The sequence below is a fragment of the Onychomys torridus genome, chromosome 2, assembly GCF_903995425.1.
Source record: "Onychomys torridus chromosome 2, mOncTor1.1, whole genome shotgun sequence".
Classification (NCBI taxonomy): Eukaryota; Metazoa; Chordata; class Mammalia; order Rodentia; family Cricetidae; genus Onychomys; species Onychomys torridus.
The window spans coordinates 67,254,783-67,279,716 of NC_050444.1; the positions used below are offsets into that span (position 1 = coordinate 67,254,783).

Genomic DNA, 24,934 nt, shown 5'->3' on the forward strand with positions numbered 1-24,934 from the left:
ACTTCGGAGTTTTGGTTTATCTCCTTCTTCAGGATGCTTCCCTTTTCCAGAGCAGCCTGACCACTATGCCCCATTCTGTCCCCCACATTCTCTTATCTACGACTGAAAACACTTTAAGGGTATTAGGACCTTACCCGCCACTTTGTCAGCAGGGGTACCTGGTCCAAATGCCGGGTGCTAAATCGCTACTTGTAGAGCAAATTAACAAAAGGAAATCTTCATGCATCACAATATCGAGTTGGTGTTTTATTATTATTTTGGTTGAGGCAGGGTCTCACACTCTTTGTCCATGCTGGACGGAAATTCAATCCTTCTGCCTCAGCCTTCCAAGCGCTCGGATTACAGGGGCGGGGGGGGGGGAATTATCACCCAGTGTTGATTGCTATATTCTTCCATTGCACAATTCTGCATCTATTTTTACTTTTATTTAATTTTTTTTTTACAAAGGTACAAGGAATTTAAGAAACATTAAAACAATCATTCAAACAGCTTCAGGCACGGTTTCATATGAAAAGCATAGATTTCTCACTTCCTGTTTCCCTCTAGGGCACGCCCTCAAGTTTTGTTCCAGGAAGCAGAATTATTCTAGAGCTAACCCATCAATTGCTCATCTCCAAGTGCTCTCCTCATCCACACAAAGTTCCTGAGTCAACAGAAAGGAAGCTCCCAAGGCATGAAACAAGGAGATGAGGGGCTGCTCTGCCACTGGGTGAACACTGCCTTCGTGGGCACTGCTGTTCCATCAACTCACGAACATAAAAACATAATCTTAAAAAAAGATGACTTTAAAAAAATATCTGATAAAAATTACCTATCCCTTTCCCTTGCTATGAAATAATTTAAATAATTTATTCTAGATGTAAAAAAAGAAAACACAGAAAAAACAACAAATAAATTTGTTCATAGCCACCTGTGACCTGTTCTTGAATATGAGGTCTGGGTCTAGGTCCCTTACAGTGGGGAGAGCTTTTCTTGGGGTGGGGTGGGGGTGGATTGTACAGAGACATAATGGGAAGCTCTGTGGATCTCGCCCCCAGCCACACATAGGTGGCAGCCAGTGGCTTTGGGCTGGTTTCTTCACTCTGAGGCTGTCCTGCTTTCTGAACGTGGGGCTGGAGGTGGGGGCGGGAGCTGTACAAAGTGTGATGTACTACTAGTCACAAGGGCAAGGAGGGAGCCCCAGTCCAGGAGCTCTAGTTCCCATCAACAATTGGGACTTAGCCTTTTTCTCGGGAGCACAGGTAAGGCCAGCACAGCTGGTTCACCATCGGGGATAGAACCCTAGCCTAATGATGATGGATGGATGGAGCACAGGACTCTGGTGTGTGCAGACAGTCATGATGGCAAGGGGCAGGGCCATGTGGGAGTCTTGGGACAGTCCCACTCAGGCAGAAGACCAGCCTGAAGTGTCTCCATCCCCACTGTACTGACTTCACCTGGGCAGCTTGTCCAGAAGGCCACCTCTTCCACTGAAATCAGCTTCAGTGGGGTGGGTCTAGTCATCGTATGTCCAGCTAGAGGGATGCTAATAGATACAATGGGTTGAAGTCTGTTAATCTGGGTGGCTCCTGCAAATCCCACTTGAGCTCCAGAGCGACCCTGTGTGATGGGGAAAACATTGCCTGTCCAGAGGGGAGCGGCAATGTGTGTGTGTGTGTGTGTGTGTGTGTGTGTGTGTGTGTGTGTGTGTGTCTGGAAAGCTTTAGAAGTAAGGTTTGTCCCAAATTCTTCTCAGGCAGGCACCAGCTGGGCTGCTGTCCTGAGCACCAAGAAAGAAAGAGCCTCAGAACAGGGTGCAGGACACGCAAGGGAGGGCACAGGCTTTCAGACCAGAAGGTCCCACTTCCTCACCTAGTGCAGTCAACCAGAGCCCTTCCTGGTGGGTAGTCACAGGGCTTGGCTACATCCCATTCTGCCCCCCACCCCAACAGCCCCACTTCTCAGAGGCCTTTGGATAACCTGGATGGAAGTTTCCATCTGCCCCCCTGGAGGCGGCAGGCTCTGGAATCAAGACATGGACACAGGTCGGTGTCTCCACCTATGGGATTATCTACCCCCATCTGGCTGACTGTGGTCGGAAGGATGGGTTTGGCCGCTTGTCTGTGGTTTAGAATTGGGCCACACTTTCACTCACTGCTTTCAGACTGAGCCCCTGCACTGGTGTGAGTTTCTTCATTAAGCCCAGGTCATCCACCCACAGGCATGGTCAAAATCAAGTATTTGGTGGCAAGTCACAGAGAGGGCAGCTCTGTGGAACTTCCTCCATGTTCAGATGGAAAAACTGAGACCAGAGAGAGAGAGAAGTACTTGGCAAGAGGTCACCAGGGAAGTCTGGACATAGCTGAGGTCAGAACCAGTGGATTCCTACTTTGGGGACCCAGAAGGACAGGACCGCAGTCCAGCCCTGCCAGTAAACAGATCTTATGTGTCTCTCTTTCTGGGCCTCAGCTTCTTCACCTATAGAATGAGGGAATTAAGCCAGGTCAGTGGTTTTCAAACTTCTAAAAGATAATTTAGCAGTCAAAGTACATATTCCAAAGTGGGCTGATGGAGATGGGGAACATCTGTCAGAATGAGACCATGGACCCAAACCACAGGCAGGTTGACCTAGCTAGTCCTTCCAGATGTTTCTACCAAGCTTTTTCCCTCTGGGAGGTCAGAACGCCTCACCAACCCTTAAAACCAGAATTCAGCAGAGGGCAGGGTGCAATCTAAACCATCCAGGGCATAAACAACTGCAGCTGTGAGAAGGCAACAGGAAAGCGGCACCATGTCCCACTGGGGTCTCTTTCAGCGACTGAGAATTTTGTTTTCTGGTAGAAAATATAGAAATAGTGGTTTTTCTCGGGGACCTATGGTTTGGTCTGGACCTCCCCACAGAGCCTAGTGGTGTCCCTGAGGGCAAGGGTGGCGGAGACCTCCGCTCAGAAATGTCCTAAGCCCATCCGCAGGTTTTTGATCTCCAGTTCCAGCTGCTTGGTCTGAACCTCTCTCTGCATCAACAGCTCCCGGAGCCTCCGGATCTCCTCCTGTTGCCGGTAGAACATCTGCAGCAGCTGAGGAGGCACAGGACAGAGGTCAAGGTCACCTGGGTGGCCAGGATAGGCAACCGCCCAAAGGCTAAGCCGCAACCGATCTTTGACTTGAGAGTGGTTAGATTATCAAGGGACAGTCATAGCTCCGCTCCGTCACAAAAGCCTTGCTCACTTTACCCAATAAATTTAGTTCAGATGTATTTGTGTCCCATTTCTCCTTCCCAGTCCCCCGAGGGGTAGAGCAAAGGGTATGTGGGCCCCAAGAATGGAAACGTGGGTTTTCACCACCCCTGGACTGTGTGGTCAATATGAATAACTTGGCAGGGTCTAGAATCACCCATGGAGTTTCTAGATGGGGTTAACAGAGAGGAAGGTCCACCCTAACTGGGGGTGGCATTATCCCACAGGCTGGGGTCCTGGACTGAATAGGAATGAGAAAGTGAGCTGAGCATTCCCCTCTCTGTCCTGACTGTGGATGCAGTGTGAGCCGCTGCCCTAAGCAACCGTGGCTTCCTCACCATGATAGGCTGTGCCCTGGAACTGTGAGCCCAAACAAACTGCATGCAAATGGCCTCCGGTCAAGTATTTTGTCACAGCAGCAACAACAAAGAGTTGCTAATACAAGCAGGTTACCTCACCTGCCCTAAGAGTCAGTTTTCTCCTTTGGGAAGTGAAAACTAACCCCTTCCCATAACTGTTACCTCTGCCTCAAACAGCCATTAGATGTTGGGCACCCCCTGAGGGTCTCTGTTATTTCCCCAAAATGTCTGTGACATCACTCAGAGTGGCAGTATTAGCACCTCCTCTGGCGGTGTGGAAACTGAAGCTGAAATTGTCCCATTGGCATTTTGTCCACAGCATATGAAAGTAACTATTATATCAGCCTGGTATACAGCAGATGCTTAATATGTACTGGTTCTAAAATCGGGCCTCAAAATCCCAGAGTACCGGTACCAGGGCCGTAATGGCACCAAGTCATAGCTTTTGCATTTTACAGACTGTCCCCACCACTGTATGCACATCCATCATCTTGGTATACGGCAGCTGCTCAGAGCCCATGAGGTGACTAAATTTGCCAAGTCCAGGCCAACCAGTCAGTGCGGCAGGCCACTAAGTCCTCATTTCCCTCCCAGCCCACCACGCTCTCCCATCCTGCAGGCCTCTCTCCCCTCCCACCTCATTTTCTGTCTTTGGTGGGGGGCATTCAAAAACATCAAAGCCATTGGTGAGCCAGGACTTCTCCAGCTTCTGCTCCGTGGCCCACTTTGGTGCCTTCTCTTCTAGCCGAGAGCAAGGTATCTGGCCATCATTGGTGGCCAGCTGTGCCTTGGGTTCCGAGGGTCTGGGTGAAGCCTGGACCACAGAATTAGAGAGGAGTCTCTCTGGAGGCAGTGGCTGCGAGTCCAGCGGCTCAGAGCCAGGTCTCAGGGACATCATGATGGGCTCTGGAAGGAAAGAAGAAGGCTGTGAAGAGGCATGAGTGGCCATGAGTAGATGGGTTTGGGGAGGGCATGGGCACAGGCAGGCACTCAGAGACATACCACTGTAGATGCCAGGGCAATCAGGTACCAACATGTGCAGCCATGTGTGGGGAAGGGAAGCTAGCATGTAGGAACAGCATAGTATATATAGTGGAGTGGCATCCGGGTGCCTCAAATGAAACTTGCTTGCCCTTGTTCTCTCCCTGCTAGACAGGGTCTTACTCTGTGGTTCCAGGTGGCCATGAACTCAAAATCTTCCTGCCTCAGCTTCCCCGAGGGCATGAGCTGTTGCTCTGCCTGGCCTTGTCTTTGCTTTTATAAGGAGAGGCCCACCCACGGTGTCCTCTGCCATCTATTAAGCACAATATTTTTTATGACATCTTCAGGAAAGTCTTGCAGATACAGAGAGGAGATGGTGTGTGCGTGCTGTGTGTGTGCGTGTGCGTGCTGCGTGTGTGTGTGTGTGTGTGTGTGTGTGTGTGTGTGTGTGTGTGTGTGCTGCCTAAGGGTCACACATAACTGGGAAGTGGTACAGTAGTAGGAGGCCTCCCATGCTCTGGGGATGCATGTAGTAAAGTGGGGGTGCTGTGAGGTATGGAGGTGTGGAGGGAGCCTGCACAGGAGCAGGGCAGAGTTGGGTCAGACAGTGGTCTGCTGCCTAGAGAATCTTGGGTCACAGAATAACCACAGAGGAAATAGTGAAGGTGGGGAGGAGTGTGGATGGGCCACCCGGATACTTTGCATAGTCACAATGACATGTTTTGATCAGGAGGAGTTTAGGGACTAGGTGGAATATATATATCTTTCTTGGCATTATATATAAACAACTACTGGGAGTTGGCTGACAAGGGCCTCTTCTCTAGGGCACAGCCAAATAAAACTCCAGGCCAAACCCCTTAGCTACTTGGGACCTCTGGGACTCATTTTCCTACCTAGCGGCCTGCTCCCCAACTCCCTCACCTCCATTCATTCCACTGAGCCACTCTCGGGCTGTCAGGGAGGGCTGGGCTGCTGCCGTGGGTGGGTAGATGTCTTCTTGGTAGGATTCTGACTGCAGGAGAAATGGGCACAGTGAGGGCGGCACTGAGCCTTGGAGTCTGGTTCTCCTGACCCCTGCTGAGCGAGGAGCCCTGCGGGCCAGAAAACAAGGGCTCTCCAGAAGCCGGACAAGGTCCAGTGTTTCAGGCTCCAGGGCTGTTTTACTGACCTTGAGAAGGGCTTTCCCTTGCAGGAGGCACCCTCAGTCACACCCCCACAGCATGGGCCTCGGATCTCGGATTCTGACATCTGGGGTCTGTGTTCTTCTAGGTGGGTAACCCCCCACTTCCTCCCCTCCCCAGACAGTCCCATCACACTTACCCTCCGGGGCACAATCATGGACACGGGCTCAATGAGGCTTTTGGTTGTGATCAGCTTGTAGAAGCGGTAGATCTCACAGGAAGACACATCGAGACCTCTCTTTGGCATGATACCTGTGGCCAGATGGCCAAGAAGAGATGAGAAATCCTGCCTGGGTTAGAGCTGAGACCCAGTGGGGAGGGCAAAGGCAGACTGCACACCTGTGATCAGAGACTGCCTTCCCCTGTCATCTCCCCTCAGCCAACAGCTCCCGAACATCACCTATGCCGGGTTGCCCTGAGCTGGGAAACAGAGCTGAAGGATTTCATAACCAGGCCTCCACCTTCAAGTTTAAATTTTTAAAAAAAGCCAGGCGGTGGTGGCTCATGCCTGTAATTTCAGCACTTGGGAGACAGAGGCAGGTGGATCTCTGTGAGTTCGAGGCCAGCCTGGTCTACAAAGTGAGTTCCAGGACAGCCTCCAAAGCTACAGAGAAACCCTGTCTCGAAAAACCACACACACACACACACACAAAATTTTAAAAAGATTTATTTTCATTTCATATGCTTTGGTGTTTTGCCTGTGTGCATGTCTGTGTGAGGATGCCAGATCCTTTGGAATTGGAGTTACAGTGAGTTGTGAGGTGTCTTCCAGGTGCTGGGAATTGAACCCAGGTCCTCTGGAAGAGTAGCCAGTGCTCTTAACCACTGAGCTGTCTCTCCAGCCCCAGGGTTTAATTATTTTAGCTGGATCCTAAAGATGGTCTACTCTGCTCAAAGGCCTCCACTTCCATCCTCATAGACCTAGAATCTAAATGCTTATTTTCTATTTTATTTTATTTATTTATTTTTGAGACAGGAGCTCATGGAGCCAAGGCTGGCCTCAAACTTGCTATGTAGCAGAGAATGGCCTTGAACACCTGACCTCTCTTGAGTGCTCAGATTACAGATGTGTACCCAACACCGAGTCTAATTTGTTTGCTGGTGTTTTGAGGCAGAGTCTTGCTGTTATACAGTCCAGGCTGGCCATAAACTCCTGCTACTCAGGCCTAGGATTACAGACATGTGTCACTATACCTAATATGGCCACTCCAGTTCTTTCTTTCTTTTTTTTAATTTTCTTCCTTTTGTTTATTTTACAGGTCCCACCTAAGCCTGCCATGATCTCAAACTTGTTATATAGATGAGGATGACCTTGAACTCCTGATCCTTTTGCCTCCCTCTGACAAATGCTTTGCACTGTCTTAGAAATCTGGTAACACAAGAGGTACCATCTGATGTAGCCCTTTGGGCTTCCAGAGCCAAGAGCCCCAACATGCCTTGCTTGTCATAAGTCCTCCAGTCTGGGGTGCGGATGTAGGCATCAAGAAAGAGATAGATACAGCCCACGCACTGGCGCCCCGTTGCTATACCCTTCCTGCCTAAAGTCTTCCCGCACCCAGGCCCAGCCCAGGGGCCCTGACCCTCCATGGCTTTGGAGTCCCACTCACCAATCCCCTTCTGTGGGTTGTAGGAACGGTACTCAGTCAGGTAGCTCAGGTAAGGCTTCTCAGTGCTCACTTCATAGTATCGGATGTTCCCATCTCCCTGAGGAGGGGAACCAGGAGGGTCAGAGCCCGGCCATCAGTGTTTCACTGGCCTGACTTTCAGAGTGGACAGCTGATGGACCCATCTCATACAGGGACACCAGGGAGCCTAAGGCTGCGTCTGTGACCAACAACCCCAGCCCACCCATGTCCCTCTAGTACAGAAGCCCTGGGGACACTCCCATGTGACAACCACTGAGGAAGTCAGGATGCCTGGCCTCAGGGGCCATCCTGTGGCTCTTAGCTCTGGGGGCATTTCTCACTGACAGAGTCACTTGGAGGTGCCATTACTGGCACACTGAGTAGGGAACACAGGCTCTAGATATAGGACACCCCCACCCATGAAGGACAATTCTGCTTCAAATCCAAAGACTCCCCTATTGAGAACTACCACCTGGACCAGGAATTTGTGGGGAATAAGCTAGGTAGGTGGGGGTCACATCAAAGCCTGGGCTTTAGGGGGCCCTAAGGCGCTAGGAAGGGAGGGGCAGGTATTCTCTCAGGGAAGAGGCTATCCACTAGTGCCTGTCTCCACCCTGCACCTCCAAGGACTCTAGGTTGTTTTCTGAGCATCCACAGAGCTAAGCTTAGGATAGTTCTGCCTCCCATATCAGGGGTCCAGAGGGCTAACCCCCCCCAGGCTGACCTTCCCCACAATGTACAGTATGCTGGTATCCGGGTCGTAGAAGGGGAACAACACACCCGAGGAGCCATCCAGGTCCTCCTCTGTAAGGGGCACAGAAAGGTTGTCCTGCAAGGGAAGGGAGACCATCAGGACAAGAGGGTCACTCCCAGAATCCCCAGTGGTGCTGCCCTGGGCCTGAGTGTGTCTGAGAGTGAGTGGGTGTTGGTATATGAGATACAAAGCTTGCTTTTTTTGTATCCTGTACATGTTTTGGAAAGAGGTTCTCATTCTCAAGACCAATCTGTGAATTTTTCTCTGGTGGAAAGGGTATTTTAAAGGCAGGACTGCCTATCCTATCTTGTCAGCCTTTTATAAAAAAGATTCATTTATTTTATTTTATGAATAAGGGTATTTTGCCTGCATGTAAGTCTGTGTACCATGTGCACACAGTGCCCAAGAGACCAGGAGAGGGCGTCAGACTCTCTGAAACTGGAGTTACAGCTGTGAGCTGCCACACGGATGAACCAAACCCTGGTCCTCTGCCAGAGCTACAAGTATTCTTAGCCCCTGAGACATCTTGGTATCTATGTCAGCATTTTGTCTTAACAAAAGTCTTTGTTTTGTTTTGAGACAGCATTTCTCTGTGTAGCCCTGGATGTCCTGGAACTCGATCTGTAGACCAGGCTGGCCTAGAACTCAGAGATCCGCCTGCCTCTGCCTCCAGAGTGCTGGGATTAAAGGCATGCTCTATAAGCACCTGGCTTTAACAGGTCTTTTAAACATTTTTTTTTTTTTTTTTTTTTTTTGAGACAGAGTTTCACCCTGTAGCTCATGCTAGCCCTGAACTCAGAGCAATTCTCCTTGGGATTATAAAAATGACCTACTACACTTAATTTTTTTTCTTTTTCCAGCATTGAAAATCAAACCCAGGGCTTCATAATACTAGGAAAACACTGAGCTACATCTACAAGTCTCTTTCAAAATTGAGAACTGAGAGATGGTTTTGACTGGCCTTGAACTCGATGTCCCTAAGCCACTCCAGTGAATGGGCTTTCACATGCCATTAATATGTAGCAAAATATGACCTTGAACTCTGGATCCCCTTGCCTTCATCTCCAAGCTAAGTCTGCCTTCCAGTTTATTAACAAATGGAGACATTGCTTTGTCTAGCAGGTAGGAGGCCCTGCGTTCTGTTCTCCGCACTTCAAAACACTAACAGAACAGCACTGGCCACCTCCCAGCCACACTGGGCCACTATCCACACTTAATGCTCTCCCAGCTGTTCCCTCCCCAGAGCCTCCCTTGGGACCCCACCTCTGTCTGTCCTGAATGATGAGAGGCACAAGGCTAGCTGGCTGGTCCCATCTCGGTTACTCATTCCAGCCCCATCCCTGCTGTCTGCTGACTGAGCGTGAAGCTGAATGAGATGGTACCCAGTGAGTGGAGTGAGGTTGAGGCAGGCTGCAGAGTGATTGATGGTGAGTGACGGGCGGCTGTGCGGGGGCTGCAGTGAGGTGGGGGTGGGTGGAGCCTCACCTGGTCCCACAGGGCCATCTGCCGGTTGTTCCATCGGGAGGTACCCGTCGAGAGCAGCTTCTTGAGACTCCCCAGGAACAGCACCTTGTTGGCCCGGTGCCCCTTGTAGCTGGCTTCCTGGAGGGAGAAGTGTGGTCAGCGTTGGAGGGCTATGAGGGAGGGGACTCCCAGCTGCAGGTGGGAGTCCTGGCTCCCCACTTGGCTCCTGCAGCAACCCTGGCTGTAAGGTTTCCTTTCATCATCTGTGACGCCACTGGACACCTCTTCCAGAAAGGTGTCCCGAGTCCCTTCCTTCCAGTGAAATCTCCCCATTCTGTTGAGAGCTGCTTCTGAACAGAGTCAGGCAAATCTCTGCCCTCTCCATTCTTTTCTTGAGACAGGCCCTCAAGATGTAGCCCAGGCTGGCCTTGGACCCTCACTCCTGTCTCAGGGTACAACGCATTGCCACCACACCCTGCACCCTTGCACTCTGTTGAGAATCATAGTGATCACTTGCCCTGAGTGAGGCACAGGGACACAGTGGACACTTGAGTTGTCCTATTTAGCTCCATTGAGGAAGGACAAATGGTCTGTTGCAGCTTCTGAGCAAACAGAGGCTCAGGAAGCAGAAAGGGCTGTCCTAAGGTGGCTTCTGAACCCTGGCCAGTAACAGAGCCCCACGTGTCTTCATTGTTATTTCCTTTCTCTGGCCTTGGTTTTCTCATCTGTAGAGAGAATACAGCAAATCTCAACATCCCCCACACCCCCACATGCTGAGGCCAGCTAGGGATGCTGCCTGGCAATGCTGTCACCCATTCTTTTTTTTTTTTTTTTTTGAGACAGGGTTTCTCTGGGTAGTTTTGGTGTCTGTCCTGGATCTTACTCCGTAGACCAGGCTGGCCTTGAAATCACAGAGATCCGCCTGGCTTGGCCTCCAGAGTGCTGGGATTAAAGGCGTGTGCCACCGCCTGGCTGTCACTCATTCTTAAAGTAGCCCCCAGCTGTGGCCCAGTACTAACCTGGAGGACAATCCCTCGTCGGGGTTCGACAACCCGAATCTTGCGGTCCTTACAGGTGGTGGCCAGCAGGCTGCCATTGGTGTTGAAGGACATGGAGAGGATCACATCTTGGTGACAGGTGATTGTCCTCACAGGGTTTGCAATTACAGACTCCTTTGTGTCCAGGTTCCACACCATCACCTGCTCGGCAAAGTGCTGGCACTGAGCACAGTGGCCACTCCACCCAGCCCCCAGAGTCACACAGCAGCAGGCATCGGCTTGAAACACAGTATTCCCAGGAGGGAAGGTGCAGCTGGCAGCCAGGCCCCAGCTCGAGGGGTGTGGCCGAGGCTGTCTGAGCAGCAGGGGGTGCTGGGAGTCAGGCTGTCTGGTAGTAGGAGAAAACTACCCACCTCTGAGCAACAAAAGATTTATGCTGGGAGGGCCCGGGGCATGGGGGTCAGTCAGGAGCAGCACACCCCACTTTCTGTGCGTAACCAGGGCTGCCGAAGGAATCCGGAGCCACAGCCTAAGGTACGAGTAGCATCCCCAGAGACATAGCTGCACACACTCTCCACATCGACAGATAAACAAGCATTTCTGACCAGACCCTCCCAACAGCTCCAGTCTCTTTTGGATCGATCTGAGAGGTTCCTGAGGTGCCTCTGCAAATCCCAATAGAGTCAGCAGAGGAAGAGGTGGAAACCATTGCAATGCTCCCCCAAACCCACTGTCTGCAGTCTGGGGCTCAAGAAACTAAGACCCAAGGTGAATCCCGAGACATTCTCATACAAGTCAGAGATGAGGTGCTGCAGGCCTTGGCTCCAGTGCTGGGAACTGTTCTGATCTCCGAGGCCCACGGCCTCGGGGCACTAGGAAAAGTGTCCGGTGGGCTCAGTCCAGCCCCCGAGGCAAAGTGCAGTGGACGCACTGAAGTGTGCCCTATCTTGTCTACCTAGAACCTCCAGCGGGATTTATTTAGCAACAGGGTCTTACCAGGTGTAGTTGGTTGACCCGAGGTCACAACTAATGAAGGAGGTTTCTCAGTCTAAATAGGTGAGAGGAGACAAGGACATACAGGGACCTGGCTACGACGGCAGAAACAAGCTGTGGAAGCAGGCGGCTGCTGACACCTTGCCTGAGTCTTTCTAGTCCAAAGGGCTGTCAGAGAAGCTTCTAGACAAACGCCAGTTTGTGGTGGTTTTCTCTGTCCAGGAGCCTCACACTCACCTTGTAGTCATAGCCAGCGCTGAAGAGGATGTTGGCGGCAGTGGGGTGCCACTCCACTAGCCCGACTCTGCGCGAATGACCCACTAGTTCTTTCCTGTAGGTTGTGAGGTTCCTGGTCAACAGCTGCTTGGGGATGTTCCAGATCTTGATCTGGAGGGGAGACACAGGAAGGAGTGTGAGCTGAGGACATTCTGGGGCTGCTGCTGTCCTCAGCTGTGGATCAGGTAGTGGCAGGCAGAAGGACCCTGTTGTGGCTCTCCATTGCCACCGCCACCACCCAGTGGAGGGAACATTGGAGTCTCCCAAAGGCCCGCCACCAAGTGTGGCTGACCTTGACCAGAAGGGAGGCTTCATTCTCAAACCTGCCCCGGGACTTTGACCATCCCCATGACCTGAGGTGAGCAGGTAGGGCAGACTGAAGATGCAGGGGGGCTGCCATGGTAAAGTGTAAGGTCTCTGTCATGGAAGAAGCCCGAGGAGAGCAGCCTGGGGACATGGAACTCAGGAAGTGCTTGTGTAAGCTCCTTCCATTCTGCTGGGTTCTCAGGCTCCAAGTCGGTGATCAGATCATACCCCAAAGACACGCAGGTTTCCCAGGAGGCTTTGCTTGCAGCTCAGGGACATTTATTTCCTGGTTTTGGTTTTTGATATCAGGCCATGAACTCTACTTGCTTCATCTGCTAGACACACAGAGCTGAGCCTGGGGTGGGGCTGGAGGGAGACAGGTTCTGGGCTTATTTATGGAGGGGGAGGTGTGTCCTGAAGGAGGAGGAGCCAGGAGTACTTCACAAGGATGCATTTACATGGACTAGGTCTGTTGCAACTCTGGGCTCCATCATCCTGCCCCACCCCTCCCCCAGCATCCAGAAGGGACAGCAGCAGGCCAGAAGCATTTCAGGAAGATCAGGCAGGGTGTGGTGGCGCACACCTGTGATCTCAGCACTAGTGGGTCTACAGTGGGAGGATTGTAAGTTCGAGGCCAGCCTGAGCTACGTTGTGAAACCCCATCTCAAGAAACACCTCCCCCCAAATTAAACAACAGCAACAAAACACCCCATTTCTGGCCCCCCCAGTATCTTTCAGGGGATCTTCAGAGCGGGCCTGAAAGGGCAGGCATCAGGAGACAGCCTTGCTGCCTCACCCACCCCCCACTGTCTTGCAGAAGCCCCACTAGCCAGAGACCAGCAGCATTCTCGGGCTTGACAGTCCCTTCATACTTAGGTGTCTCAGCGATCTCCTACGTGGAACTTCTGCTTCAAGCCACTCTTGCTATATAACCCGGGCTGGCCTTGAACTTGAGATCTTCCTGCCTCGTCCTCCTAAGAGCTGGGACTGCAGGTATGGTGCACCACACCCAGCCCTGAGAGTTTTCTGCCTCAGTTTCTCTCCTGCCTCCTAGTCTGCTTCCTTCCATACTGATTTCTCTTTTCCTTTTTGTCTAAGCTGCCAGGCAGCCCTGAGCTAAATGAGGAGCTATTTTGGCATCCTGCATCACTGACATTTCTAGTAGTTCCTCAGTTCTGCTATGTATGTGTAGTCATTTCTCTTGAGGGAAGTGTAGAGGCAGAGAACAGGCTCTGAAGTCTGAGAGGCCCCAGTCTGAAGCCAGCTCTGGCCTGTGCTGTGTAAACCTTGGGCAAGTTACTGTACCTTTCTGATCCTCAGCTTTTCTATGAGAGAAATACCCTACCGTGTAGGGGTGCTGGGAAGACTGAGTGAAGGGGTCAGTGGGATGTGGTCAGAATACAGTGGGGTCACAAGAGATGCGGACTGTGGCTTTTATATGTATCTGATTACATTTCACTTATTCATCGAGTGTGATTTAGGGCGCACACTTGCCACTGTGTATTTATGGAGGTCTGAGGACAACTTGTGGGAGTCAGTTCTTTCCATTCACATGAGCCTGAGGGGATCAAACTCGGGCTGCCAGTCTTGAGGGAAGCCCTTTACCGGATGAGCTGGGTCTCAGGACCACCATACTTCATTTGTTCACGACTGGGCCTTTTGTCACAACTACTCTATCTTTGAAGCAGGTGCCAGAGGGGTAATAAATAATGCTGAACATCTTGGGGACAAGCATGTGCTTCTGGCATGGAATTTGAGCAACTCACTGGAGGTTGGGTGTAGCAAAGCTCGCTAAGCTCTCAGCTTTTCAGGAAACTGGGGCAGGAGGGTCACTTGAATCTAGGAGTTTGAGATTACCCCCAGTAACACAGAGTTGTGTTGATCCACTCAGGTGCTGGCGGGCTTGGCCTCTTGGGGTGTTTGGGGGGGTCTATGTTTATAAGCCCCTCCCTTGTCCTTCATTCACCCACTGTGACATGGAATGGCCTGATATTTCTGGTCCCTTCACAGCATGTCACAGAAAATGAGTCTCACTGGGTCTTCATGAGATGGGCAGAAGTATTACACCCATTTTATGGGAGGAAAACTGAGGCCCATAGAGAGGCATCATGGGCCCCAAGTCCCACACACTCATGATGTCTCCTCCACCTCTCCTGCACTGTGAGGCCATCAGTGAGATAAAGCCAGGCACTGGACAGTGATGGCTTAGGAACCTGGCCGCCATCTTCCTCCCAGCACTCACCCCCAACCCCCACCCTGGCCCCCATAAGCACTGCACTGGCATTCACCGTGGCATCTTCGGAACAGGAGGCGATCTCAAAGTCATTAAAAGGATTCCACTTGATGTCCAAGACGTTCCCTCTGTGTCCGCAGACCTTGGGGTAGTGAGGGTCCAACTTTCCCGTCTGCAAAACAGTGTCACAGGCATTGTAGAGAAGGCTGGAGTCAGTCAGTCAGTCAGTCAGTCAGTCAGTCAGTCAGTCAGTCAGTTATCACCGAGAGAGCAGGAAAATGTAAGGGGCAGATCCAAGGTGGCATACCTCCCCATGCCCTGGGGTGACCCTAGGGGAATCAATTCACTTTTCTGACTCTTCCTGTCCTCCTTGGTATGGGGGAGGATGCAATGAGTGTTTCACAGGCTGGACTGAGGACCATGGGAATGGTCTGGCCCAGTGCCCAGCAGGTGCTCAGTGTGGGCATTTTCCTTCCTACACAGCTGCAGGAACAAATGTGGTACAGTCCTTTCTGCTAATGGCCTGGCAGTTCCTCAAAAGTTAAATGCTAAGAGGTACCATGTGACCTAGCAGTTCTCTTCCTAGACATACCCCTGAGAGAAATGAAAACATGGATCCACTGGGAACTCATTCATCAGCAGCACCGTCTACGACAACTGAAAGTTGGAGGCCACCCAGATGCCCACCGAGTGTCGGGCAGAACGCACAGTGGGCAGCACAGTTATGTGGTGGAATATTATTTAGCCGGAAAAAGGAACATTGTCAATGAATCTTGGAAGCATTATCCTAAGTGAAAGAAATGGGCATAAAGAGCTACTTATCAACAGGTAAGGTGGCACACACCTGTGTTCCAGCACGGAAGAGACTGAGCAGAAAAATCAAGAGTTGAGGTCAGTCTGGACTCAAATAAACACAAAACCAGATATTAGTTAGGCATTGGTGGCATGTGCCTGCTTTCTCAGCAACTTAGGAGGCTGAGGCAGGAGGATCTTTTGGGCCCAGGAATCCAAAGGAAGCCTGGGCAACACAGTGAGATGGTCACTCACATGTACATGTACTATCTAGGGATCCCACTTGGACGATGTTCAGACATGGGTTCAGTGTGTGAGCAGTTTCGCCCTGCCGCGTACCTGGTACCCAGAATCCTGATGACTGCATTTGAAAAGCCCAGTGCCGAGGGTGGGGGTGGCTCTCTCCCTTCCTCTTTCCTTTCTGCTTTTATTATTATTATTTTAAAATTTTGTTTATTTTATGTGTATGGATGTTTTGCCTGCATGTCTGTCTGTGAACTGTGTGCCCATGGAGGCCAGAAAAGGGCCCTGGATCCTTTGGGACTGGAGTTTTAGATGGCTGTGGGTCACCATGTGGATCCTGGGTATCATCCAGGGTCCTCTGGAGGAGCAGCTAGTGCTCTTAACCACTGAGCCATCTCTCCAGTCCTGTCCCCAGCTTACCTTGATCTCTGGATCCCCTTACTGCTACCTTCTGAGCTCTGAGACTGCAGGTGAGGACGACGGGCCTACTGTATCACGCTTAGCTTTGATTGTTTTGGTCTGATTATTTCATTTTGATTTTTCCTTCCTTCCTTCCTTTAAAAAAACTTTTTATTTTAGACAATCTTATTCTATAGCCCAAGCTAGCCTGGAACTCTCTGTAGACCAGGATGGCCTTGAACTCATAGCAACCCTCTTGTCACAGCCTCTGGAGTGTTAGGACTACAGGCATATGCCATCAGGCTTCTCTCTAGACATTAGGGGCATTATTTGACACATTTGAAAAAACAATGTCCCATGTGGAATACTGCAATGCTAAATTTACTGGCTTTATATAAGAAATACGCTAAGGAAATTGGTATTATGCATGTAACTTACTCTCAAATGGTTCAGACAAAACAAACATTAAGCCAAGCCCAGCGGGACAGGCTGCTTATGAAGCTGAAGCAGGAAGATGACAAGTTCAAGGCCAGCCTGAGAAACTTGGTGGGTCTCCAAGTTTCACAAAGTGGAAAACAGGGTAGGGACTATAACTCAGCAGTAGAGCACCTGCCTAGCATGCTGAAGACTCTGGGTCCTTACCACCACCAAGGAATAAGGATGTGCAAGAATCAGGCTGGCACTGTAACCATTCCTTCCTTGTCGGACTCCAAAGGGTCAGATGAGACAGCCCAACAGGGGGAGGGGAGCTGGAGTAAATGCTGAGCAACAGCAGCTACAGCTGTGACCATCTCTATGACCACAGCTGTGACCATCTCTATAACCACAGCTGTGACCATCTCTATGACCACAGCAGTGACCATCTCTATAACCACAGCAGTGACCATCTCTATAGCCACAGCTGTGACCATCTCTATAGCCACAGCTGTGACCATCTCTATGACCACAGCTGTGACCATCTCTATGACCACAGCTGTGACCATCTCTATGACCACAGCTGTGACCATCTCTATGACCACAGCTGTGACCATCTCTATAACCACAGCTGTGACCATCTCTATGACCACAGCTGTGACCATCTCTATAACCACAGCTGTGACCATCTCTATGACCTCAGCTGTGACCATCTCTATCTCAAAGCCAAGAATGAAAAGCAGAAGAAAATGCACTAGCAGCTGTAGTTGCAGATGATGAGACGCACAGACTTCTTTTATATCATCAACTCCTTTCCTTTTCTTTCTTTTTTTTTTTCAATAGGATCTTTTGTATTTCAGGCTGGCTTTCAACCTGTTAGGTAGCCAAGGCTAGCTTTCAACCTGTTATGTAGTCAAGGCTGGTTTTGTACTTTTAATCCTCAACTCTGCTTCCTAAATGCTGGGGTTATGTGACCACACTGTCTTTGTTATTTTTTAAAGCAATTTTCCATATCTTTGACAATTAAAACAAAAACATTTATTTCTGTAATCTCAGCACTTGGGAGGCAGAGGCAGGACTGTCTCTAGGCTGAACATGGTCTGGTCTCCTAGCAAGTCCCAGATCAACCAGGGCTGTGAAATGAGAATTTGTCTTAAACAATACAAATGGAACTATAAAATTTCTGAAAAGATGGTCTTTCTAGGATTAGCCAAAAAATTTGTTCTACAAGTTCAAAGCATTTTTAGAGAGTAGGAGTGGTGAGCTTACAGGCCAGGCTTTCTAATGCTGTACCTGTGGCAGGCATCACTAATGGATCACAGTTCTTTTAAGCTCAGACTAGAGGAGGGTCGCTCCCGGAGTCATGGGGACTTAGAGGAACGAGCTAGGCTAGAGTCCAGGCCTCTGCCCAAAAAATTAAAGTGAATCTCTAGTGGACTTCCTGTGTCCTGAGGAGTTCTAGTCTTCTCTGAATTGTGTCCTTACCCAACTTCCTACATTCTTTCCCTTTTCTTGTACCATTTCCGGCAAAGGGCATGGCAGTACAGAATCTTTTGCTATAGGCCTGATTGCTCTGGGCCTTTATCTCTGTTCCCTGGCCCAGAGCCATGCCCTCATTTCTGCCCTGCAGGTTTCTCAGGAAATGCTAATTGTCAGTCAGGTCTAGGGCTAACCCTAGGCAAGCTGCCAAGAGGCCACTGATACCACACCCTCACCTCCCGCAGAGCCTGCAGCTTCAGGGCTGGGTTGACCACTGGAGCTGAGCTCCTCTGGGGTCCTCAGAGCACAAGTCCCATCAGTCCATTCTCCTCCTCCACCCGCAGGGGCTGGCTGTGTCGCTGAAGACCCGGGCATTAGTGACATTAGTCTGAAGCTATTGACTGGGCTGCTAAAAGCCTGTCAGGGAGGGACACTCATAATGAGGAGGCCATTTCTACCCTTTGTCTATTAGATCAGGACTCAGTCAGGGATAGGCCTCTGGTGCACTGGGACACAAGCTTTAAGTCAGGGGTGACTCTCAAACCACAGAGAAGCCTGGCGGGTCACAGGAGTAGGCTGCCAAGCCTGTAGAGGCTTATGAGCCACCAGGGGGCAGGTGGGAAGAAGCTAAGATCCCTACAAGGCAGAAAGGAGGGGATAGGGCAGCAACAGATCCAGTTCCTGGGATGGGATAGGCTGCACAGAGCCACGGCACAGGGCTACAACAGCTTCAAACACCCCCTGCTGCAAGGTGGAGACTGGGAGGCAAGGATGGGAGAAGAGGCAGAGAGGCCATGGGGTAGAGCTGTGGTTCAACGGACTCTGGCTTCCTGGGGTTGGACCCTCACCCCACTATACCGCTCCTTACTGTTCAAGCCGGGCCTCTGGGCTCTGCTCAGGGCCATAGTTTCTCTCTCTACAGAACAGGGGCAGCAGAAAAATTCACTCGTAGTGGGGGTGTGAGGAGACATGTACAGATATGGGCTGAGAACTTGGCCGGGGCACAACACTTTACAAACCAGTCCGCATCACTTCATCTAAGCCCGTCACAACTATCCAACTAAAGCTCTGTAGGGTGCAGGGGAGGGAACTCGAGGTGGCATACATGCTAGGCGGCCTCTACTACCACTGGGCTACACCCAAAACACACCCAACTTTAATTGTTGCTTGGTATGTTCTAGGGCCCTGGGATATACTTAGTGTGAGAACAAACTGTTCCGGGGGTGGGGGTAGAGTTAAACACACATACAAATGTGCATACATGCATGTCTACACACACACACACACACACACACACACACACACATATGTGCATGTACATGTAGCCACATATGTGCATATAGGAAGACATATGTACATTCACGCATGCATGTACACATGCATACACTTGCATACATGCACAAAAAGACACAGAGGGACAGACATATGCATGAATATATGTATACATGGATAGAAAGACAGATACATGCACAGAGATACACATACATATGCACATGGACACAGACAGACACACACACATACATGTGCTCAGGAACATAGATACACTACTACCTCCGTTGGCTTAAGAAGCGGCAGTCTGTCTCTGAGAACCCAGTGGACTTTCTTTCCTATTACCTATTGTCCAGCACAGTCTTGGGAATCATGGGGTCCTCAGGCCCTGAGCGCCTTTGATCTGGTCCCTGGGCAGCAATGTCCCAGGGCTTACCTCCTGGGCGCAGCCTGTTTTCTCCTTTCTTTCTCCATACCTCACCCAAAGTCCACACCCCTAGTGCCCTGGGAGGTTCTGGTACAGGCCCAGAAGCCCATTCTGTTCCCATGTGGAGGCTCCAGGCAGTTTCTGCCCACACCTTCCATTCCCCTTTGTACCCCAGTAGGCTTTGGTTGCCAAGGCTGCAGGGTAGGTTGTGAAACTCACCCTCTGGCCTCCCTCCACGGGCTCCCTCCCTGCACAGTGCGCAGGGGAGAGGTACCTTGCCTGAGATGGCACCCTTTCTGGGCCTCGAATCTCTGCTTGGGACAGCCTAGAGCTCTGGTAACACCTAGGACAGGAGGCTGTGACAAGGTCAGACATTTCCCAAGCCGGGCCCTCCCCTGCTCTTTCAGTAGGGCGCTGGGCTATGCTGTCTTTCACCCATCCGGGTGCTCCCGGCCTGGCCTGGCTGCGATCCCTGGTAACCAGTGAGGAGCCAGTGCATAAACAGCCAATGCTCTTCAGGGACTTAAGAGAACAGGCAGCTTTCTAGTCACAGCCAGCCCTCTCATCTATGGCGCACAGGGCACTGGCACTGAATCTGGACAAGGGGCAATACTTCCTCCCAGCAGTGTGGGTGAGGCCCCAGCATGCACAATACCCCTTCACCCATTATGAGAAAAGGGCTGCTGTGCTGTTGAGTTCTAAGGGATGGGGCACAGGTGGGTTCCTGTCCCTTTCTCTACCTTTAGTGCCTGCTCAGAGGTACTGCATGTGGCCAGGGGTGGTGGCCCACACCTGTAGTCTCAGTCTTTGGGAAGATGAGGCAAGGAAGACCACAAGCTTGAGGCTAGCCTGGGCTACACAGGGAGGCCCTGCCCTAAAGATAAAAGAAAAGAAAAAAGCAGGATGTCCAGATAATCTGTATTTCCAATGCTCAGCAAAGGTGTGTTTACACTATATGTGGCTTTCATGCAACATTGTAATGGGGGAAATTATGTGGTCATGGTGGCTCACACCTGTAACTCCAACACTCTTTGAGACAGGAGGACTGCCTCTTCTTCAAGGCCATATGGGACATAGAGTGAGTTCTAGACTAGCCTGGGCTACAGTGCTAGACCTTGTCTCAATATCCACCCACCCACCCACCAGGAAGAAAAACAGTTGTGAAAAGTTTAATTTGCTTTGTTCTTAAGCTAAGCTCTTGCTATGTGATCCAGGTGAGGCTTAAACTCTCAGCAATCCTCCTGCCTCAGTCTTTGGATTACTGAGTTTATAGGTGTGTGCTGTCACAACTACCCTGTAGTTTCTGAGAACATTAAGTACACAGCTAGCTTATGATCCAGCAACTGTCTTGGGCATTCACCCAGAGAACCGGTTACAGAGGGGCACCTCCACTCAGAACCAGCTTGAGCGGAAATCAACAGACAGCTTGCTTAGTTTTGTTGTGGGACAGGATCTCCCTCTGTAGCCCAGGTTGGGTTGATCTGCTTCAGCTTTCCAAGTGCTGGGATTACGTGTGTGGACTATATTTCTAGACTACCAAGTATGTGTGTGCACTCGTGTGTGTACGTGCGTGTTCTTGTGTGTGTGTATTTGTGCGTATGTGCGTGCAGGTGTGTGTGTAAGAGAGAGAGAGAGTGTGTGTGTTGCTAGGGTTCAGGTCCAGTGCCTCCTGTATGGTAGGAAAGGACTCTCCATCAGCTTCATCCCTAGCTCCTACTTTTAGTGAACGAACAGTTAAATACCTCATCAAGACAAGCAACCGAGACAATACACACATGGAAAATTGAGGGTACATGAGAAGATAGAGAAGCCCCCTTAAAGATCTAGTTTGTCAGGCTGGAGACATGGCTCAGCGGTTAAGAGCACTGTCTGCCCTTCCAAAGGTCCTGAGTTCAATTCCCAGTAACCACATGGTGGCTGACAACCACCTGAATTGAGATCTGCTGCCCTCTTCTGGTCAGCAGGGATACATGCGGACAGAATAATGTATACATAATAAAATAAATAAATCTTAAAAAAAAAAAAAAAAGATCTGGTTTGTCTTTCCTGATGGCTGAGAGTCTGGGGTCTTGTGACAGTATTCCTTCTTCATCTTATACAACACACCTCAGGATTTTATTTACAAGAGAAAATTCTTTGAGAAAAGTAAACAACCCAGGTCATATATCTTATTTAGCTCTAAACTGCAAATTTTAAGCTTCACTTCATTTTTAAATCTTGTAAATTACATCCTTTGAGAGCTGTAACAGCACAAGATCATAAACCCAGCTGTGGTAAAAACAGGTGAGGGTAACTTTCCCTGAAAACCCCCCCACATCATCGTGTGGTGTCCTGTCCCTTTTGGATAGTTGTCCGGCTGGCCGGCATACAGATGGATGTCCAGAGAACCGTGTGCCTGAGTGAAAACAGCCAAGTTCAGGCAGGGTGTGTGTGTGTGTGCACGCGCTCAAGTGCAGCTCCGGGCTACACTGGAGTGCTTGCTGAGGGACTAAAGGGGCCTCAGGGTCAGTCCCCAGTGCCAAATGATTCAAACTCCACGGTTGCAGGACTGTGCGGACCTGTCTACACAGCCTGTGAATGACAAGAGTCATGAAATGGAGAATGACAGATCAATGCTAGTCAGGGGCTAAGGCGGAAGTGGGGTGCTGAGGAGTGGCTGTGTAAGGGGAAGGCAGGGAGAGGTCTGTATGGTGACACATATACTCTAGGGTGACCTGGACACCCTCATCAAGGTTGGGATACATCAAGGCTGCAGTACTATTGGTAGTGGGGAGTCGGTCAAAAGGCATTCAGGGTCTTTGCACTTGCCTCTGGTTCTGCCTGAACACTTTCTTTAGTGTCTAGGGACATGTCCTAAAGAAGGCCTTCCTGGACCATCCTGTGTGAAGCAGACCCTCCCTAACCATGTCATCATCCACCATACAAACTTGATAGCCATTGACTGAACATGGTGACATTCTCATCAGTAGTAAGCGCAAATTAGAAAGAATCTGAGTACTAAAAACCAGGAACCAATCAGTTCATTTTCTTTTATCCGCTCTGGGGACTGAGTCCATAGCCTTGTGTACTCTCCTACCCAGCTACACCCCTGCCCTAACTAATTCCTTGATTAGTGAAGAATGCAGACCGTCTGATGGACAGAGCCTTTTAGAAGTACCCAGAGCTTGGGAGAAACTTGCAGCAAATGAGGAGCTTCCAGGCCCCTCTACCCCGATCTGTAAACAATTCTTCCAGCAGTGACCTGCAAGTCTCTGACTCATTCTTCTCCAGCTTGTAAACCTTCATCTCCCTAGAACTCATTTTCGGTGTCTCACCCCGGCAGGCAGTCAAGGTCCTTTTCCCAGGGCCCAATCTGCTTCTCCTGGGCTTGTTGCTCTTTCCTTCCTCACTTTCAAAGACTGCTCATCAGTTCTGCTCAAACTGTGTTTTGAACTGTTCTCTTGAGCACTCCACAGCTCTGTCGGGTCCTTCCTTCTGCCATTTAGAACCACACGGCTTAGCAGCATGAACAATGGTTAATTTACCCAGTCAATGAAAAATCTGCAAGCGCCAACTCTGAGTCAGCAACCCAATATGGCAGTTAAACGAAGCCTGCCCCTCCCCCTACCTCATAACATTGGGAGGGAGGAGCAGAAGCCCTGAGTAGCTAGGGCAGACCAAAGCAAGAAACAAGAGAGTGTGTGTGTGTGTGTGTGTGTGTGTGTGTGTGTGTGTGCGCGCGCGCGCGCGTGTGTGTGTGTTGTATTTTAGGAGAGGAGAATGTACTGGGCCTGGGGAATAGGCCTTTATGAAATCCCTGAACAGGGGAGGTGGAGGCAGGCAGATCAGCTCAAGTTTCATCTTGAGCTACTGAGTGGTTACTCATGAACATAGTAAATATTCCAGTTATTCATGCTGACTTTTATGAGTCCTTCAATAATACTCTGTAATTTCTCTAAGGCTGGCTTGTTTATTTATAGGTATACTTTGGTTTTTGTTTTGTTTGTTTGGTTTTTTGGTTTTGGTTTTTGGAGACAGGGTTTCTCTGTGTAGTTTTGGTGCCTGTCCTGGATGTAGACCAGGCTGGCCTTAAACTCACAAAGATCCACCTGGCTCTGCCTCCAGAGTGCTGGGATTAAAGGCGTGCGCCACCACCGCCCGGTTTTCAAATGCTATTTTTTAAATAATTGACTAATATTCTGTTTACATTTTGTAATTTATTTATTTATTTATTTATTTATTTATTTATTTATTTATTTATTTATTGTGTGTTTGGACACATGCCATAGTACATATGTGCAAGTAAGAGATGTTTTTCAGGAGTCAGTTCTCTCCTTCAACCATTTGGGTGCCAGGGACTGAGCTCAGGTTGCCAGGGTTGATGATGACAGACACCTTTACCCACGAGTCAGCTCACCAACCATCATGGACCATTACTTTTCAACAGGATGCTCATAACTATCCCCTTTTATGTGGGTCACGTTGGCACTTTTTACCAAAGCTAACAGTCCAACAGTGGACAAGAGGACACCACTGTCCCATAATATAGCGAACCAGAAGGGTACAACACTGAGTGTGTAATATCCCTACTGCAAATACACAGATGAGTCTAATCATGAGGCCACAGCCTGACAAATCTAAATTTGGTCACAATCTACAAAATACAAAACATTTAAGATCCTTAAAAGAAGACAAGGAGACAATTACATATAATGTGGGGTCCTGAACTGGAGTCTAGCTCAGGTTGGAAACGGTGTAAGGGTTGGGATGATGAATGGGATTAGAATTATGGGCTGGATGCTCTCATACCATCATAGCTTGTTAAATTTCCAGGAAATAGTTAGAGAAAAGAATGGTCCTGGCCGGACGGCGCATGCCTTTAATCCTAGCACTCGGGAGGCAGAGCCAGGCAGATCTCTGTGAGTTCAAGGCCAGCCTGGTCTACAGAGTGAGATCCAGGACAGCCACCAAAACTACACAGAGAAACTTTGTCTTGAAGGAAAAAAAAAAGAATTATCCTGTTCTTATAGTAGATGACTGATGAGTAGTATTTAGGGGTGAAGGGTTAGAACTATAACTGTAACTATAGCACCATGCACACACACACACACACACACACACACACACACACACACACACACACACACAAAAGCGCTCACGACAATTTGGCGAGGGTTAATCACTGGAAAGCCACATATAAGATAACCAGGAGTTCATTCAACTGCACTTGCAAATTTTCTGTGTTTACAGCATTCCACAATTACCTTTTATTCCTAGTACTAAACTTTGGGTCTGGAGTGGTTCTCAAAGGTCTGTGCTGAAGATGAGGTCCCAGGTAGGCGTGACTGGGATGTGCTAGTCTTGAGGAAGTAGAGCCTCACAGGAGGCCTTTAGCCTGGAGCTATGCCCCTCCCCCCCCACCCCCGCAAGGAGCCTGGGGTGGGAGGTGTAGACTCTTCCAGGTTTCCGGAGATTGGGGCAGGAGGGTTGCAAGTGTGGGCCTAGTGTGGCCTATGCTGGGAGATCCTGTCTCACAAAAGAAAAGGG

The 24,934-nt window shown here is 50.0% G+C and overlaps 1 protein-coding gene across 1 annotated transcript in view; it reads right to left on the reverse strand.

Annotated features, from left to right (window-relative positions):
• Positions 1-233: 233 nt before the first annotated feature.
• The window catches only part of Coro2a (coronin 2A), a 30,417-nt gene continuing 5,716 nt past the window's right edge, over positions 234-24,934 (reverse strand). Inside the window, exons 2-11 of the mRNA XM_036179469.1 lie at positions 14,441-14,557; positions 11,808-11,957; positions 10,599-10,778; positions 9,601-9,717; positions 8,086-8,190; positions 7,344-7,440; positions 5,876-5,988; positions 5,477-5,567; positions 4,212-4,480; positions 234-3,056 (exon numbers count right to left, since the gene is read on the reverse strand). Of these exons, the coding sequence (XP_036035362.1) occupies positions 2,925-3,056; positions 4,212-4,480; positions 5,477-5,567; positions 5,876-5,988; positions 7,344-7,440; positions 8,086-8,190; positions 9,601-9,717; positions 10,599-10,778; positions 11,808-11,957; positions 14,441-14,557 (1,371 nt within the window). The 3' untranslated portion in view covers positions 234-2,924. The remainder of the gene's footprint in view (positions 3,057-4,211; positions 4,481-5,476; positions 5,568-5,875; positions 5,989-7,343; positions 7,441-8,085; positions 8,191-9,600; positions 9,718-10,598; positions 10,779-11,807; positions 11,958-14,440; positions 14,558-24,934) is intronic.